This window comes from Artemia franciscana, chromosome 18, assembly GCF_032884065.1.
Source record: "Artemia franciscana chromosome 18, ASM3288406v1, whole genome shotgun sequence".
NCBI classification, from domain to species: domain Eukaryota; kingdom Metazoa; phylum Arthropoda; class Branchiopoda; order Anostraca; family Artemiidae; genus Artemia; species Artemia franciscana.
Genome location: NC_088880.1, coordinates 22736390 through 22754676, shown reverse-complemented (window position 1 = coordinate 22754676; position 18287 = coordinate 22736390). Strand labels below are relative to the sequence as shown.

General features: G+C 34.5%; 1 protein-coding gene across 1 annotated transcript in view; it reads left to right on the top strand.

The window, feature by feature from the left end:
* LOC136038761 (uncharacterized) overlaps window positions 1-18287 on the top strand; it is a 264699-nt gene that overhangs the window by 206294 nt on the left and 40118 nt on the right. The window contains exons 11-12 of the mRNA XM_065722136.1: window positions 1577-1804; window positions 11408-11602. Coding sequence (XP_065578208.1) covers window positions 1577-1804; window positions 11408-11602 — 423 coding nt within the window. The remainder of the gene's footprint in view (window positions 1-1576; window positions 1805-11407; window positions 11603-18287) is intronic.

Sequence of the window (18287 nt, the reverse complement as noted above, 5' to 3'; positions counted from 1 at the left end):
TCTCTTATGCCTCTGGTCCAGTAGGATCTGCTGCTGGTTGAAAACATTCAAGCAATTTTGAAACGGTTATTTTTATTAGCTAATCATATGTCGGCAAAATAAAGTGCGTGAAGTACTGCTTGCAACCACATATGTTTTTCTGTCGTCATTTTATGTCTGTAATTCGAATAAACGCTCGGCTCAAAAGGCTTGACCTACTGACCGAAGTGTTGCGGCAAAATTTTTATAAAGAGTCCTTACATCGTTTGCTGGAATTTGCGTTTCTTATGATAGCTGTCATAACCTTTTGATAAACATTCCAGGCTTATTTCATCTTCTATTAAAGAACTAGAATATCGTCATTTTTAAAAAATAGATGATCTAAGTGTTCATTTATTTACCGAAATTATTTCGCCGAAGCAGTATGGTTTCTTGACGAAATCATGCTGAAAATCCAGATTATTAACAAATCTGAATAGTTAATTGTCTATTCCCCCTTGATTTTCTTATATTATGCTTTTCAGGAATCAGAGGATTAACTATCTGAGCCTGACCGTTTATTCTTTTCTTTTCTAAACCAACAAAATCGGCTCGTATTATAATACAATAAATCTTCAAGAATCCCCGAGTTGTATGTTGTTCACAGGAACTAAAATTTACCACGTAAAAGGTTCGATGACTGAGGATTGACCCTGATAAGTAATCTTTCGAGGTCAGGAAAAATCAGTTCGTTTTTTGAAGCACAACAACGGTATCTGACTTTTGGTGCACTTTTATGGAGAAATTTATAGGGTGGAGGAGAGGACAATTCTTTAAAAAGTGAAAAATTGGCATATAATATGTAAGTTTTTGTGATCATGTTTAGTTTATTTAAAATTTTGGGCACTTATTAAATATCGAGAAAATACTGGCTTGTCTTATAAATCCGGTTATGATTAGCTCAGGCTCAGTAAGAAAACTACAATGCAGGTATATTTTAATTAAATGTTTGATCTATAAAGGTGGTTAGGTATTTAAAATAATGCGTTTCGGACGGCCTGCTTTCCACAATTTTCTTCTGCAGTTTCCATAATTGTGTTAATAAAGCATTATATTTTCATCATATTTTGGTATATTTCATTATGATTAACCTAACTATACTTCTTGGGTGTTTTCGGGATATTTAACAAGTATCAAATTTTGTTCTGGCAAGGGGTTTATGGTTTTCACCTTACTGGGAAATAGTTCGTGGAACGAAGAGCGTAAGAACCTACATAGTGCAAGAGTACAAGAGTAGTACGAGTATTGCAAGTTTGAGTAAAGGCAGTACTAATATAAAAGAAAAGTAATTTGGCTTGCAGTTTCATCTCTTTCTCCTTCGTTCCTTCATTTTGTAATGGAGTAATTAAATATGTTTATGATAGAGCAGGGTAAATAAGTGTCTTGTTTTCATACTTGAACTATTAAGGGTAATTCCCTCTCTGTAACTGTTAAGTTCTTATCATGATCCTTTGCCAAATTGCAGTTTATAGCTTTGCTCAGTTCAAAGCACGCAATCATGGTATTCATTAAGCCCAAATCCAATCAACCATGTAGTGAAATTTCGTCTTATTTTCAGAGACAAATAACAAAAGGCTATGCGCTTTTGGAAGAATTTCGTGCGCATAGCGAAAAGGTTACAAATGGTTCGTCGATCGACGGTAGATCAGAGGCGGATGAACCTGATTGCAGAAGTTCTGATGTGTCCAAGTCCCTTAGAGACCAACTCCAAACCTTTGCCGATAAACTTGAAGAAACCAGGGGAAGAATGGACGACACAACACGATGCTACGAAGCACTAGATAAGGTAAATTAGCTTAAGGGAAGACACTTTAATTTTCTCCTTGCCTATTTTTTAAATCTTTCTGGGGCTAAACGCAAAGGAGGTCGTCCCCGAATGGGGCAGGAAGGCGTCATAAACTTCATGGAAGGGAGTGAAGAGTGAAGCTTTGGGGGGAAGGGGGTGTGCGCAACTGTGTTGGTCTCATGTGGCTTTTCGATGTAATTAGTTGCTAGTGTTAATATTCGTTTACGTAAATAATTATCTAATAGGGTCTTTATGTTCTGTTAGGTCTAATGTAATTACATCTATTAGCATTTCAACCCTATACACAAATGCTAAGGTCTCGTAAATAAGACACAAACCTAAAATCTGATACATCCATATTGCGTAAACATCAGTTTTATTACAAGCCCTAAAGTTATTGCTTTTTTGAATCTAAAAGTTAAATCACGGTAAGATATTGTTGACCTGCAACCTCTGCATCTGCGAAGGGTGTAAGATGCTTCCAGCCGTAAAAATTCATTTGGCGCTGCATAACAGAAGTTTCGAGGGATCATATGGGGTACAAATTTTCAGGCAAAAACAGGTTCTGCTAAACTGCGCTCCACAACTCAGCATACTTTTTCCTCCAGTGGAAATTGATAGGTTGTTGTGAAAATGTGTTACTGCCTGTATCTTAACTTCAGGCTAGGTTCTTTAAAACATGATTTCCTGGTGAGCTCTACCATTCGAAGTATTAGCAACCTTGAGGCAAATTCCAATCCACGGCTGCAGAAGATACTAAATCATGAATTTGTTATAAATAATAGAAGCTTGAAATTGAGTGGACAGGAACAGTGATAAAATCATAATGCTCGATTCTGTTCGAAATACGTCAATTCGCTGAACATAAGAATATCTATCTATCTATCTATCTATATATATATATATATATATATATATATATATATATATATATATATATATATATATATATATATATATATACCAAGATTAAAAAATAAAATGTTCTTCAAACAAAAATGTTTATAGGCCTATATCTAGATGTCGTATATTATGCAAAATACGATAGAGAAGAGAATTTGATTATTTATTGCAAATTTATTACAAGTTTAAATATTTTATAAGTAGCTGACAAAGACAAGGACTATAGTTATCCAATGTACAAATACTAATATAGTAAAACTACCAGGAAAGGCACGTCTCCTTTGCCTAATGTTTCCTTCCAAAAATCGTATTTAGGGAAGCTATATCCATTGTATCGTGTGTATTAATTGTATTTTTTATATCATATCTTTGTCTCCATGGCTAAAAAAGGCGAACGTCGCAGCGTTTGTATAGTTCTTAAAAACTTTCCGCTTTCTTACCTTTTTAAAAGCTACACATTTATGTAACCTTTTCGATACAGCGTATACATTGGCCTTCATACCAAAGGAGGAGGGGGGCTATTAGAGACCCCGATAGTTTTATTTAATCATTCTGAAAAATTGACATGTATCAAGTCGATTTTACTTGATTTATTCTTCCTCCCCCTTATCACTGATTTGACCATTTATTGTTTATTGTTTAATTCCCCTGAAGGGCCGTCCAAGGATCCCCTGACTCCATGAAAAAATATAGAATATGCCAAGTTTCCGATAATCACATCTAAGAACACGTTTTTAATTACCCCCTCTTTTGAAAAAAAAAACAAACAAACTCCATTCTCACGTAAATTATTGGCTGTGTTCCCATGTGCGACTGTTTAGCTCAATTCGTCAGGAAAGTGATCGTAAGACAAAAAATTGATTTGGTAATTTTTCTTAATTTGCAAGGCTCTTGTCTAGTTGGCTCGCCTTTTACCACCCAAAAATGATAGATTTTCGCTTATTAATATAGTGACTGTTAATAGTAATTATTTAGTAACCTTTCGATTAACCCCAAATACGATAGTAAGAACTGATAATAGAAAACCTTGAGTCTGTGTTATTTCTATAGATATCCAGCCTAACCTTTGTAGTTGCTAATTTATGTACCATCCATCAAAATTAACAGACAAAAAATCAAGATTCAGGTCTGTGTTAACAAATCTTTAGAGTGATTGAAGATTTGTATGGTTTTATAATAGATTGGACAAAAAAGAAGCGCGTGGAAACTCATCTTTCTGCTTACTTTCACTGAGAAAGAATACTTTGAATAAGCCATTATAAGGGGTTTTTGATCATATCCAGGTATGTACGCTGATGTTTCTATCGGGAGATGCTCTCGAGGTTATGTCCGATTTTTCCAAACAGCAAAGTAAAAGGTGATTTACCCAGAAATGCGTGGCAGTCTATAGTCTTGACAATAAGTTTCAAGGTGGATTTGAATAAAAAGGAAACTAAGTCATTAATTGAAATGAGGGCTGATATTTTACCACTGGGCCAAAGAAAAGAGTTTATCGGGAGTCAAAGGTCAAAGACTTGTCTCTATTTTTGTCCTATGTGTGGAGGTTTGAATGAAAGTGTACTTGATGTGTGAATCTGGAGATTGAAGTGTTTGGTAGGGAGGATTTGATTTTGAGTGGTTGGCGAGAATGTTCGCGGATGAATGTTTTATGGGTGTCGGAAGTTTGGCATGATTCCTCTGTCTTGCGATGGGTCATAGAGTTTATGTTGGATGTTTTTACTGTTTTGTTGTTTTTTTGTAATTTCTGTGTAATTGTTCCTTGTTTGTTATATATTTTATCATTGCCTATGGGCTTTAAGCGCAAATACATTCTGTTCTAAACCCCGTCCCAAGGATTTTGACTCAGAGGAGGGATTAAATCTTTTCGGAAAATGACTCATTCATGGAGAACTTGTCTTTTCAGGTACTTATAGCAGTTAAATCGAGGTAAATAACAAAAGAAATATGTCTTTATTTTTTATAGTCTTTCATATTGTGGAGAGGGAATGGTCAAAATCTCAACCCCTCCTCCCATTGGCAGACACGTTCCCAAGAAATTGTTTTGAAGGTGACTTGTCTGGGGTTGCTGTATGGGGGTTGGGGGTTAAATTGGTGAATTCTTTCGAAAATAAAAGAAATCAATGAAAATTGCAAAAATATCGAGCTTCCAGGGGAGTGACCATGACCCTAAAAACCCTTCCTCTCCTGTGTACCAGCCTGACCAAGGATATGGCTCTGGTAAAATGAGTTTCTAAAATATTTTTTCTTTGAAAATAGGTGCTTATGTTGGCAGTTGGAAATTTGTATTCTCAACGTCGAGAAATAAGATTATGTCTATAAAATGGGCAATAATGGCGGACACAGACTTGTGACTGCTGAGAAGGACTAGGCATGGATATCAAGGACTGGAATTAATCGCTGACGCATAGTTACATCATCGAGTCCGTCCTGATTAAAAGGATAATGATATCTCACTGCCAAATGGTATCCAGAGATGTCATTTTAGGGGGGGGGCACATAACCCCTAGATTCCTGCCTATATTTCGAAAAATACGTTTTTGTTGTATTTATTTTCATTGAAAAATGCCATCTTTTGGTGTTCTCATTAAAAAAATAATATATTTTTTGGGTATTTTCATTATGAAACTTGAATAAAAAACGTCATTTTAAATTAAAATCAAGTAGTTGCGGGCATCAAGCTATGGCTAATTGTAGAAAAAGCCAAGATAGTCCGAGTGAGAGGCAAATCTGGCACAAGCCCTTATTAGGATTGTATAAAACTGATGTAAGTTCATTCGTTGATAGATAAGTCTATCTATCATCCTTCCATGCGTTATTCCTAGGGCAGAAGCAAGGTAGATAGTCTTAGAACTAAGGAATGAAAGAATTGGATTGATTTTGGGTTGATGCGGGACGGACAATGTCCACTGGACTTGTATGCAAAATCTGGGACTTTGTCACTGGGAAAGAAACAGTGACTAATAACCATAAATGTGCATTCGAAGCTGATGTTTCCTAGAAGTTTACGACCTTGATTAACATCGAAAGGCTTTTCAGGGATTAACTGTCTTATCCATAAATGATTCGTTTGCATTTAGATGAAGTCTTCGAATTAAGTTTCGGTGACAAGGTATGCCATACTTCAAACAAGAACAGGGCTAGTTGATATGGTTCTAGGCGTTTTCCACTCCCCCCAACGATTACTCCCCCCCCTCTGGAAAATACTCCTGCGGAAAATTCCATCCGCGGAAAATAGCCCCCCCTCCCGAGGAAAATACCCCCTCCCCCGTGTAAAATAAGGCTTTCCAAATTTGAGAATTTTATTTTAGTCTTGTTTTTGAATTTCCGTTGGGGGGAGAAATTTTGGTACTTGTGTATTATGCGCCACTCACTCGAATTACGCTGTGTGTAAAACTCGAGAACGAACCGGTTTTTTCATTGTTTTTTTTGTTATTTTAGAAAAAAATTGGGCTATACATTGGCACATTGGGGGGGGGGTAAGGTACAGCGGGTCTTCATGCAAAATGTGTTAGGTACAATTTATCTGCATATTATGAAGTAAGAATTGTTTTTTGACTTCAAACTGTCCAAATGCTTTACCAAATCCTTATGTGCAATATGTAGCCCAAATTATATATTTCTATCTATTTTGTCACTTGTCTTGTCTCGCGCTAAGCTGAAAGAAACTAACGAAGAAACCGGTTGTGCTCTCGAATTTTACACAGCGTAAACTTGAGTGAGTGGCGCATAACACACAAGTACCGAAATTTTTTTTTCCCTACGGAAATAAAAAAAATTCAAATAAAAATCTAAAATTTGGAAAGCCTTATTTGCTTCGGGGGATATTATCTGGAGGGGGAGGAGGGAATTGTTTTCCGTGGGAGTATTTTTTGTGGGGGTGAGGACGAGGGTATTTCCGGAGGGGGGTTGTGACCGCCGGCCACCAGTTGGTATACATCTCCTATTTACGGAACCTGGGCAGTTCAAGATTACGGCACAAATTGATCAAATCCGTAAAGCAAAAGGTTCGGAAAATTCAAAAGAAGATGCATTTGTGGTTTTGACCTACCAGTCTTCCGAAAAAAAAAAAAAAAATCACCAATTCTTTTTGACGATGGATATTGCTTTTTGAACATTAGCCTAGTCCAAATTGACCTTAAAAAAAAGGTCGGCAAAATGTTCCGTTCAAAGGCGGATCTAGAGCAAATTTTTTTGAGGGGTGGGCAATGTAACAAGGGTGCCAACATCGCCAATAATTGATCAGATTGGCCATTTTATTTAAAAAAAAGGTAAAAACAGAGTGAGGGCGCTAGGAAATTTTGGAGGGGGTTCACCCACCCCCTGGATCCGGTCCTAGTCATGTTTTGCATATCAATTCTTTATTTTTAAGGAATTTCCTTATGAACCTACAAAGTTAATTATTAAATCAATTGCCGCACCACTAACTTTAAAAAACGTTTACTTTGCCAGTTTTACATATTAGATACAGAGGCGCCATTTGGGCCAAATCTTGGGGTGGGCATGGGGCATTTGACAGAACTTGAGACTTTTATTATGAATCTAACCTACTTTCAAAGTTTACAATGATTAATAGCAAATAGCGTAATTACCCCAAGGGTCGTCATGTAATTACGCTCTTTGGCTAATAGGCGTGCAGCTAGTTCAAATCATTTGAACAGAATGGATTATGTTGGACATAATGGATAATTATGGCCGGAAAAGGGCCCTTTGTGGTGGAAGCTTGGGCCCCCCGGGGAAATCTGGGGTGGGCATTTGCCCACCCCTGACCCCCCCAAATGGCGCCTCTGATTAGATACTTAGAATTTTCACATTGACACGGCTTCCTGCAGCCGAGTAGCCATTGACTTTTAGAAATCGCGTACACCGAGTGGCACTTGCCAAGCATGGTGGAACTGTGCCACGCGTGGCCGAACTGTGCGGCACACGCTACGCTCCAAGATTTATGACAGGTGGTGGGAACGTGGTGGTCCGTCGCTTGTAGCCTTAATTTGAAGTGCATTTGCTCAAAACTTAAATTTTTCACTTAGTGTGTTTTCACTCTTGGTCGCTGTATTGATGGAGTGAAAACCTGGTAGTGGAACCTTTATATCCTACATGTTGCATAGTTTTTCAAGTTTATTTATCTTATTGAGACGCGACACCTACAAGTGATTTCTTTCTCATCTATTCTGCCTCTGAAGTCTTTATCCTTCATCTTTTGTCTCTGCATATTCGAGTTTACGCAATTATAAAACAAAGATTTCTTTAACACCTGTTTTATATGTCAACTTATTGTATGATTTCGTCCTTGGTATACTATTCTTTCTTAATTAAAGTGCTTAATAAAAACACGAAATATAAATTGCTTTTCAAAATGCAAATCTTGGGATAATATATCTTGCTCATGTTGTTAAAGATTGAATGACAGGTTAGCCCCTAAAAAAACTTATACTACATTAAATGGGCTATATTGGCTAATGCTATAGTCTGTTTCAAATTTATGCTAATATAGATTGCTAATAATTTTGGTATCCGTTGTCTTGCAATGAAAACAATGACAAATAATTTATTACCATCAATGATAATTAATGCTAATAATTATGATAATTTAATGTTATTAATAATATGATAATAATTCGCTTACGTCTTGATCAGGGTTTTCTTGTGGTTTTAGAGGGACTAAGTTACGGTTTTCGTTAGATAGGGATATTGAAAGTAGTTATTAGTTATGATGTAAATGAGTTGAAGGCTGATGAAGAATTGATTGTTTTCTAAATATGATCTTAATGATTCAATTGATAGGATATATAATTGGTAAAAAAAAATCTTTTAAAACATGAATATTAGTATTATTACTATCTGCATTTTTATTTTGATGTGTCTTATCGCGTTGCGGAAGGAGTTGAGCGTAAAATTAGTGGTAGCAGCGTACATAATGCTGAAGTTATGCTCCGTTTTTTAACCCTTTATTAGGTTCATATAATTTTTTTTAGCTTTTGTTGGTTTATCCCTCCTCCATATCATGCCATGATATTTGGAGAGGATGTGGTTTTGTTAAGCTTTTTTTTCTTAATAATCGATATTAAAATAAATAAAACACTGATAATTGAGTTCTGGAACATCATCAAAGGCGCACTGTTGAGACAAAAAACATGGAAATGAGCGATTGATGTCCCTAAGATCGATGTTCCAAAGGTTCAAGTGTCCGTCAATTCCCTTTCGATTAATTGAGACTTAGTTAAACCAGTTTATTGGGAAAACCAGGTGAATAACATGCAACAGATAGTTTATATAGCATTATTTTTAGATTCAGACAAGATCAATTTAAAAAACCGTTTTTCTGAGGGAAGTAAAGAGCAAAGTTGAAACTTAAAACGAACAAAAATTACTACTTCACAGCCTATCTATATATATATATATATATATATATATATATATATATATATATATATATATATATATATATATATATAAAGCTAGTGGAAGTAAACCAACTTGTGATACTTCCCTATGTTTGTAGTATTATTGAAAAATAGCACTTTACTGAAAACACAGAAGCCAAGTATAAAAAACAAGAATATTGATTTAGGAATCAAAAACCATCACATAGCCTCAAAACAACAAACTAGTCTATAACGCTTTTTATAGTCTTACACGGCTATGCTGTGATGTCAGTAACTTCCCGTATACAGTTAAAATTACCTTAAAAATTTAAGCACAAAAATAAATATTATCTTCAGAACTGCAGAGTCATTAAACGGCATACAAAAATCATGGATTAATTTATCAGGTGACATCTTGGTCTCACCTAGTATTACTGAAAATGAAGAACAAAAAAAATCATTGTATAAACTCTGAAAATCCGGTTATTTCACACAACGGAGCTTGCAGATGATAGAATTTATAGGAAGAACGTAGATATGAGCAATACCTTTAATATGAGCTATTAAAAATCTGTCTACGATGTTCTGGTAGCCCGCTAGCCCCGCCCATTGAGAAATGGCACAAAAGTGCCATTTCTAGGGCTATATGGCTCTTGTAGATGTTGGAATTTATAAAAAGCACGTATGAGAAATTGGTTTTGAATGGCCCATTAACCATTTCTTCATGATTTTCTTTTAAACCAGTAGCCTTGGAAAAAAAAGAAGAAAAAACAAAACGAAAAAACGGGAGAAGCAGATCAGTGCTACCCATGCAAAAAAAAATGGTTTTCCTTGTTGTCCAAGGTGGGGGACTGTAATTTCCCTGTTGCTCTTGAAGGTTTTTGACTATGTTGATTCCATTGGTACACTTTTCTTTTTGATCTGACGCCATTTTCGAAGGTTTTAAGGTTTTTTTTTAAATCATCATAGATTTCTTTCCGGAATAATCTTTTACTCTTAAGATGAACCGAAATAATAGTTACCGTTCCTGAACCAGTGTCAAATGGCAATTTTTTCACTAGGCAGTTTTTTTTCTAAACGCGTGTTTTAACTTTCTGTTACTAGGGGCCGTGGTTCGCTCTTTTCTAGGTTGCAGCTGCTGCTGCAACCATGATAGATTTTAATCAAGGGCTACTTTGGAATTATTTAAATTGAGTTTAAGTGAAACTGCTATGTTTTTTTTGTATCGTGGATCAAAATACTACAATTTAAAGGTGGAAATGTTGTCTCGTCGAAACTGCCGGTAAACAAGTCCTATTTTTATAGGGGGTTAAGCAGCTGTATTTATATTATGTGGGCGAGGGGTAAAAATGGTATATGTAAAGATGCCGCCCCGGCTGTAGTATCTGGTAACCGTTAGGTAAACAATTGGCGAGGGGAGATTTGTGTAATTGGAAGCGATAGCAATATTTAATTTGGTCCTGTTTTAGCTTAGAGCAAGATCTAATTTTGTTTGTAATTTGAGAAACCAGAAGCTTCAGCTATAGGGAATTTTATTGACTGTCTATATGAATTTGGGATTAGCTGGAAATTATCTTAATTTAGAAATATTATCTGTTAGAAAAATAATGTCTGTGTCTAATAATATGCTAAAAGAAAGTCTGCTGCTGAAGATGAAATTTGATTTTTTTTTTTTTTTTTTTTTTTTTTTAATATTTCCTTAAATGATTATTTGGGTTTAATGTTTGCTCTGTGAAATAGATGATGAAAATGATAAGTCAAATTAATACATAAATAAAATCGAAAAAATTATTACATAAACAAAAACAATAAACAAGGAAACTAATGGACTTTTCCTGTTTACAAATGCAGTATCATTTGTGCTGATAGCTAATGATGAAACGGATGGTATGGGTGAATAGCAAGAGACAGCTACCTCCAGTTTTGAAGCACCGAAACCCAAGTATTAAATGCAATTCGATTATTTTTAATATAAAGAAAAAAATATCTACAACAATATCTAAGGTAGTTAAATTTTGACCTAAGATAGGGAACTCCGGGGATTTTCTCTCTGCAAGATAGTTTAAACTCATTTATGGTGCTCTTTCGTGTTGTCAAATATAATATGCAATAAAGATGTTAAATCTTTGTTTCAGTAAAGGCCCTTTCACAGTAAGATTGTACTAAAACCGAGATATACCTAGCTCCAATTTGGTCCAATCAGATTTTTCGGGAGGTTTTCTAATTGGCTAGAAAATCGTACCAAAAATTCTTATTGGCTCAAATTTTCGCTTGCTAAAAGTCGGTTATAGTAAAAAACTTATCGTTAATAGACTTTAAGTGTCTTATCTTCTTTCAGGCTTACGAATGGGGTGTGGAAGCAATGCGGTTGGTAACTCGTCTAAAAATTGATTCTTTCTCTGTCACTTCTTTTCCACTTGCTTCCCTTTTATTGGAACAAGCAGAAGGGTTTATCAAAGGTCAGCCTGATTTGGAAGGTCTATTACAAACGGCTACCAGACTTGGGAATTCTAAACTGGTGGAGCAGTTTAAGGTATGTATATGGGTATTCTGACTTATAACTAAACGTCCACACCCAAACCATTTTTATCATTTAAAAAAAAAAAAAAAAATCCTTCAGTAGGCTAATCTCATTTGAAGTTTTCTTTCTTGGGCAGTCTAATGTAAAAAAAGAATCAAATAAATTGTTCATGGTTTTCAACTAGGTAAATAATATTGATGTACCCAAAACAAATATTTTAGAATTTACAGGGTAGCAAAAACGAGGGTTTCAAACTTCTTGTGATTTTTTTTTCTTCGAGGGCTTAAATATAATCACAGTTCTGTAGATGAGTACTCTGGAATGAATTTGGTGTATAGACGTATATTATGCATAATCTTATGTTGGGTTGGCTTTCAGCTTCAGGCTCTGAAATATGTTTTCTTCCAATCTTCACGTCCCCCCTTCCTTCTGTGAAGTAAATCAGTAAAAGAAGTAGTTTTCCAGTTAAAAGGAAACCGTGTAAGATATCATATAAGATATATATATATATATATATATATATAATATATAAACAATATAAATATAAAACAATATAATATATAAACAATATAAAATATAAAACAATATAATATATAAAACCATATAAAGTATCAAAACAAAGCGAACATAATCGATTGTTAATGAAGAAATGAAGCCTTACGCAAACAGTAATTAGAGTAAACAACGAAACTAATTTAAAAACGACCATAACTTACCATGAATAAGAGCAGTGTTCCTGGCCGCCAAACTCATTAAGCCCTGAGTGCCCTTTGTGCATTACTGAAATCATTAGAAAATACTAGTATGGTTTCACAATCCTTTTTTCTAATAACGTTTAAAACATCTAAGTAGCCTACTAATCAGTCAGCAAAACACGACAGTTAACTTAGTTTTTTCCTTCTTTGTCTTTCCTTTTTTTTCCTTCTTTTGTTTCAGAGCCCTACGTTTGACCATTGTCATCGGCTTCCCATGTTCTAATCTTAGTTCGCAGGCTTTTTTCTTATTTCTCGAAACTTTTTCAACCGCGAATACCTTTCATACCTGAAAATCACATTTTTCTAAGGTATCCTATATTGGTAAATCTAGAGATGCAGGAGTTGGAGGAGGAAGGGGCCAAAGGACTCCGCTTTGGACCTTTCAGTCATACCGATTAAGAATGCTTGTATGATTCAGATTTCGACATTGTGTAATATTTTTTTCTTTTAAAACATATTTGTTATATAAAAAAACCTCAGTTTAATATCTTCTATTTGCATCATTTGGGGCCTCAACCCTAGGGCCGCAATTTAATTAGCCCTTTCCCAAATTTTATGACCATCTGACATACGTGTGTAATGTCCTAACCGGGAAAACAAACAAATAATAATATACGTGAGACACGTTGCTTCTGTCAACTCTAGTATTTTGTCTATGATATGTCTGTTGCCGATGTGATCAGGGGGGAATTACCCACTAGAAAATTCTTCTTCATTGTCTATTTTATTTTCAAATGAACTTGCTGTGTTGGTTTGATAAATTTAAAAATCTTTAAAAACCTCGTTTCAGTGTTTGTCCGATTGAAAAATTAGTATTTGCCATGTAGCCTAGTAACTTGGAACTCTGGCCACCCAGATTGCTTTGATCTCTGGCCACCCGGGTACAGCTCAGCCCAGAGGATTGATTTTTGATGAGTGGTTCATAGAACAATGTCACAACATTCACTTACGCCTTGCAACTCGCCCTGGATTTCTTTCTTAAATGGTGTCCATTGTGCGGATGAGAAATTCCTCAAACTATGCAGGAATATAATGCCGTTATTTTGGACCAAACGAATGCTATCATATATTTACAACAACCAAACTATTTTCATAAACATAAAAAATCTCTTTTATTAAAAAAACATAACCGTAGCATTTTCTAACTTAATTTTTTTTTTAGGGGATAATGTTTATGTATTATTATAGTCTACAATAAGAATAACCACAATTGAACATAAACAATTTATAAACAATTATAAACAAGCGAAAAAAGGACATGAAAATCAATTATAAAATGAAACAATAAATTATCAAATAAAGCTGACTATGTTTTCAGTTATTACGAAACTCAAGAATGTAGTATTTTGTGGGAAAATCACGAGGTACCGTAGTTTAAATTTAATGAACAAAATCTGAGTAACTTGGGCTCGAATTTATTCAAACTAAAGGTAAAACGTACCAGTTGGCTGACTTTTTGGTTTGACAAGTGTTTAATTGCTTAAGTTTTTTTTTGGTTTCTCCTGTCAACCATGATTGTCAAAAACGAAGCACGAGTTCCCTTAATTGCATTACGAAGCAGCACTAACTGCTATGTTTTTTTTTGTTTTTTGTTTTTTTTTCTGCGATCGAAGATCTTTATAACGATAGGAAGTTGAATACTGAAACTTGTTTTAGGTATGGGCAAAAGTGTATCCAGGAATTTTTTTTGGGGGGGAGGGTTAAAAACGCATCAGAAATTTGTTTATATGTATTTTTGTTAAACTTTTGCGCGTCGAAAAAAATTTCGGAGGGGGAAGGGGTTCTTATTGTAGTTCTTTTTATTTACAAACTAAATATTACTACAAAAACGGTATGCCCGGCTGAGAGTCTAGCTCGTATTACCGGGCAACCAATGAAACCCGGACCCCCCCCCCTGCATATGGCCTTGGGTATGGGGTTCGAAATATACAAGTGAAAATTAACGTCCTAGATACGCCTTTTTGGGGTCAGAAACTCATTCGAATTATGTGGTAGATGGAAAGAGATGGGGAGGAGTCCCTAAATTCTTGTCATCAGGGCATCCAACAGACCCGGCTGGTGAATATCAACCCTTTTTACAGGGTATTCACCCGGTGAAAAAAAAATACTAGATTACTGAAAAAAGAAATCACAAAGCAGCACCTAAATTACTTCAGATTATTGGCTAGAAATCACTAGAATTATAATACTCTTTTTCATTGCAATGATCAATTGTTTTGTTTCTTTACCATGCTCTATACAGGTGTACCTACAGAAAGGGGTAAAATCACCCCCTAGATGTGGAAGAAAATACATTTAAATTGATATTTAGTTATTTCTCAAGGGACAATTACCCTTGAAATTTTAAAAAATGCCTTTTTGCATTTTTGTACGGAGAATTGAACAAAATCATTGCTTCCTCCCTTTCCCAAAATGGGTAAACATGGCTTATACCCAGATCACTGAAAATTGGTTATCGGCGATCTAATCGGATTAATTACTTTTTCTTTTTAATTTTTTTCTCTTGTCGATTCAAATCCTCATCTTTTTCTCTAAAAATATAAGTTTTCTGTTTACTCTAGTTGAGCTAGTATAATGGTTTAAAGGTAGCTTTAAGAGGTAGTAATACTTTGGCAAGTTTTTTTAATTTCTGGAAAGGATCGAACTTCCGTTGAGATTTACTTTATTTGACCTCAGTAAATTATCATAAATTGAAAATGTTATATAAAAAAAGGTGAGTGCAAGTGATTTTTGTTTTATTCAAAAAACAGTAAGAAATCACTTCAATCATGACTTTCACCTTTCCAGACAAAGATTACTTAAAAAGTTTTCAAAATTATCTGAAAATAAAACCACAATACCTTCGTCAACTCTTGGACCAAGTGATAAAAAAAGTGGAATTTTTTTTACCAAGGACCTTAACATTACAAGAAAAGTCCGTATTAGAAAAAGGTCCAAAATTTGGCTTTAAAACTAATAAAGTCCCAGTAGAAGAAATTATCTCTTCAATAGAAACATCTTTACGTAGAAACCCAATCCTAATCAAAGATGTTAGCCTAGTAAGAGCTTCTACAGTTAAAACCCTGTCAAAGTTTGCTTTAAAACCAGAAATCTCTAAAAATTCTATCAAAGACATAAAGATTCTTAATAATTTAAGAAGGGATGAATCTATTATTATTACAAACGCATACAAGGGTAACACTTTAGTGGTAATGGACACCAAGTAGGCTACTACTATTCAAAATTAAATGCTTTACTGAAAGATGAAAAAACGTACAAAAAAGTTTCTTTTGACCCGACAGACTCGTACACAAAGAAGTTTAAGAACGAGTTAAAGAATTTGAAGGAAGAAAGGAAGCCTACACCTCTATTACAAATGCTTACCAAGTAGTTCTTTGTGCCCTAAATTATATGGACTTCCAAAGATACATAAGCCTAATCTGCCATTACGACCAATTATTGCAAGTACAAAGTCACCAACAAGTGCTCTGAGTAAGTGGTTAGTGTCATTATGTGAACCACTCATGTCGACACAAATTTCTTACATTAAGAATTCGTCAGAACTTGTAAAAAAAACTAAAAGAAGTGGAAATTTCTTCAAATTCTATAATCTCATGTTTTGACATTGTATCAATGCTTACGAATACTGATATAAAAGCCGCAGAAATTCTTCTTGAAAGAAAGATATTTATGAATTTAGTTAGGTTGTGCAATACGTTCTCTTATTTTTTTCAATTCAGAGGTTTTTTTTTCGAACAAGTAAATGGTTTACCCGTGGGGGCCCCTTTAAGTCCTTTATTAGCAAATTGTTTTGTATAAAATATTGAAACAATAGCATTAAGTTAATATTTTTTAAAACACAGATTTTGAAGGAGATATATGGAAGACATAATTTCAGTATGGAGTTATGGGGAGGAGAAATTAAAAGGTTTTTAGAACATCTTAATCTTTGGGGAGGTGATTTAAAATTTACAATAGAATTATAGGAGGATAATAAACTTCCTTTTCTAGATGCTCTTCTTTTAAAAAATGAAAATAGTCTGGATCTTAAAATTCGCAAAAAACCTACTAACAACAATAAATTTTTATCGTTCTTCTCCGGTCATGCTCGCCAAGTAAAAATTAGTTTAATCATATCCTTAACTCACCGCATTTTTAGAATTTGTTCTCCATAATTCATTGATGAGCAATTATTATTGTTAAAAGAAATTTTAATAAGTAACCATTATCCAGGCAGGTTAACTGACCAGACTTTTTTGAAAAAAAGGAACAAAATTTTTAGAATTTTCCAACGATGTTCTGGAAACAACAGAAAAGACAGATGTTTTTTGTTCTTTACCATATGTTCCAGGACTGAGTGAAAAAACTTAAAAGAATTTTACAAAATAATGGTTTAAAAGTAGCTTTAAGAGGTAGTAATACTATGGCTAGTTTTTTTTTTAAATTCTGGAAAGAATCGAACTTCCGTAGAGCAACAAAGTGGGGTTTATAAAATCCCATGTACTTGTGGAAACTCTTATACATCATAATTCTATTTCATCGTTCTTAAAGCAAAATTCCAAACCTGAAGATTTCACGTCGGTTCTATCGGAACATATTTATAATTATCCAAATCGTTTATTTTGTTTGGAGATGTTTCTTTGATTTCTAGGGACCAAGGTTTAAAGCAAATTTTCAGGGATCCAATCGAAATTAAAAAAAAAATTATTGAAGAATAATCCCATAAACAGAGATACAGGTGAATTTGAAGAGCTATGACCTCTGTCTACCTGATATGTCAGAAAAATCTAATGAACCGGAACCGAAAAGGTCAAGGAGATTTGCTTCCGACGTTGCATTGAAAAAAAATAAGAGCAATAAACTATGTGTAATTTGTTTATTGGGTATAAATTTTGTTTGTTTTCATTGATGTCTTTTACTTTTACTGCTGATGATGAACACTGTATATGTGTTCGAAATATCCAGTTAAAAATTTTATATCTGTTCACTGTCGATTAGAAGATTTCATTCCTATTTTGAACTGTTATATTTTCAACATGGAAAGGTAGTGTGGTCTTCGAAGTTATCTAGATAGATTATAGAGAGAGAAAAAAAAAAAAAATAACCCCAGCAAATGTTGTGAAATAGGAAGTATAGAGCATTTTTGTAATTTTGCGATTAACTAGGTTCGCCTGTTATATTGGTGATAATACTCTGGGGTTTATATCTAATATGGACATATGGTGGGATATTAGAAGTTTTAAAGCCGGTATATTTGCATAAATGCTAATGAAACATATTACGAGCTGTAGTGAATCAGTATTTTGTGTTTTTTTTATTGATTAGTTTTGTGTGATTTATTCGATTGGATCATGAATCTACACGCTATAACGTGAAAAATCACTATCTGGAAGAAAATCACTGGATAACATACAAAACCACTAGGAATAGTGATAAGTCACTAGGGATGGCAACCTTGCCTACTTAGAGGAAAGTAAGATAATAATTTTCGTACTTTGATCTGTCTGGAGGGATCATATCTGATTTGACCTCTGCAAGGAGGTAGGGGAGGAGGAGCATGTTCTGTGCTGCTATCGTAACATGTCCCAAAGAGGCTTTTGAATCCCAATGAAGCTTTATGGGAAGTAATAACAAGTGTCCGGACATAGTCCGTCGTCAGCCAAGATGAATACCACCCACTCCTCCAAAGATGGTTGACCTCCCAAAGGCTGGAAATTTAAACCTGAAAATGTGTTTTTAATACCTCGGTACTCCTCTCCATCCTTTGCACGCAAAAAGTATCGGTGATCCCTCGCCCCTAACACTTGATATACAATTAGGCAATTCTGTATGATAGTTAGTATTACTATTAGTTTTCTGATATTTCTAAACCGATTGGCCATCTCATTATTTTTTCCAAATTGCCTTTTTTTATACCAAAAGAGAAATTGATGCTTTAGTATTGCGGGACCGTTTCCACGCTT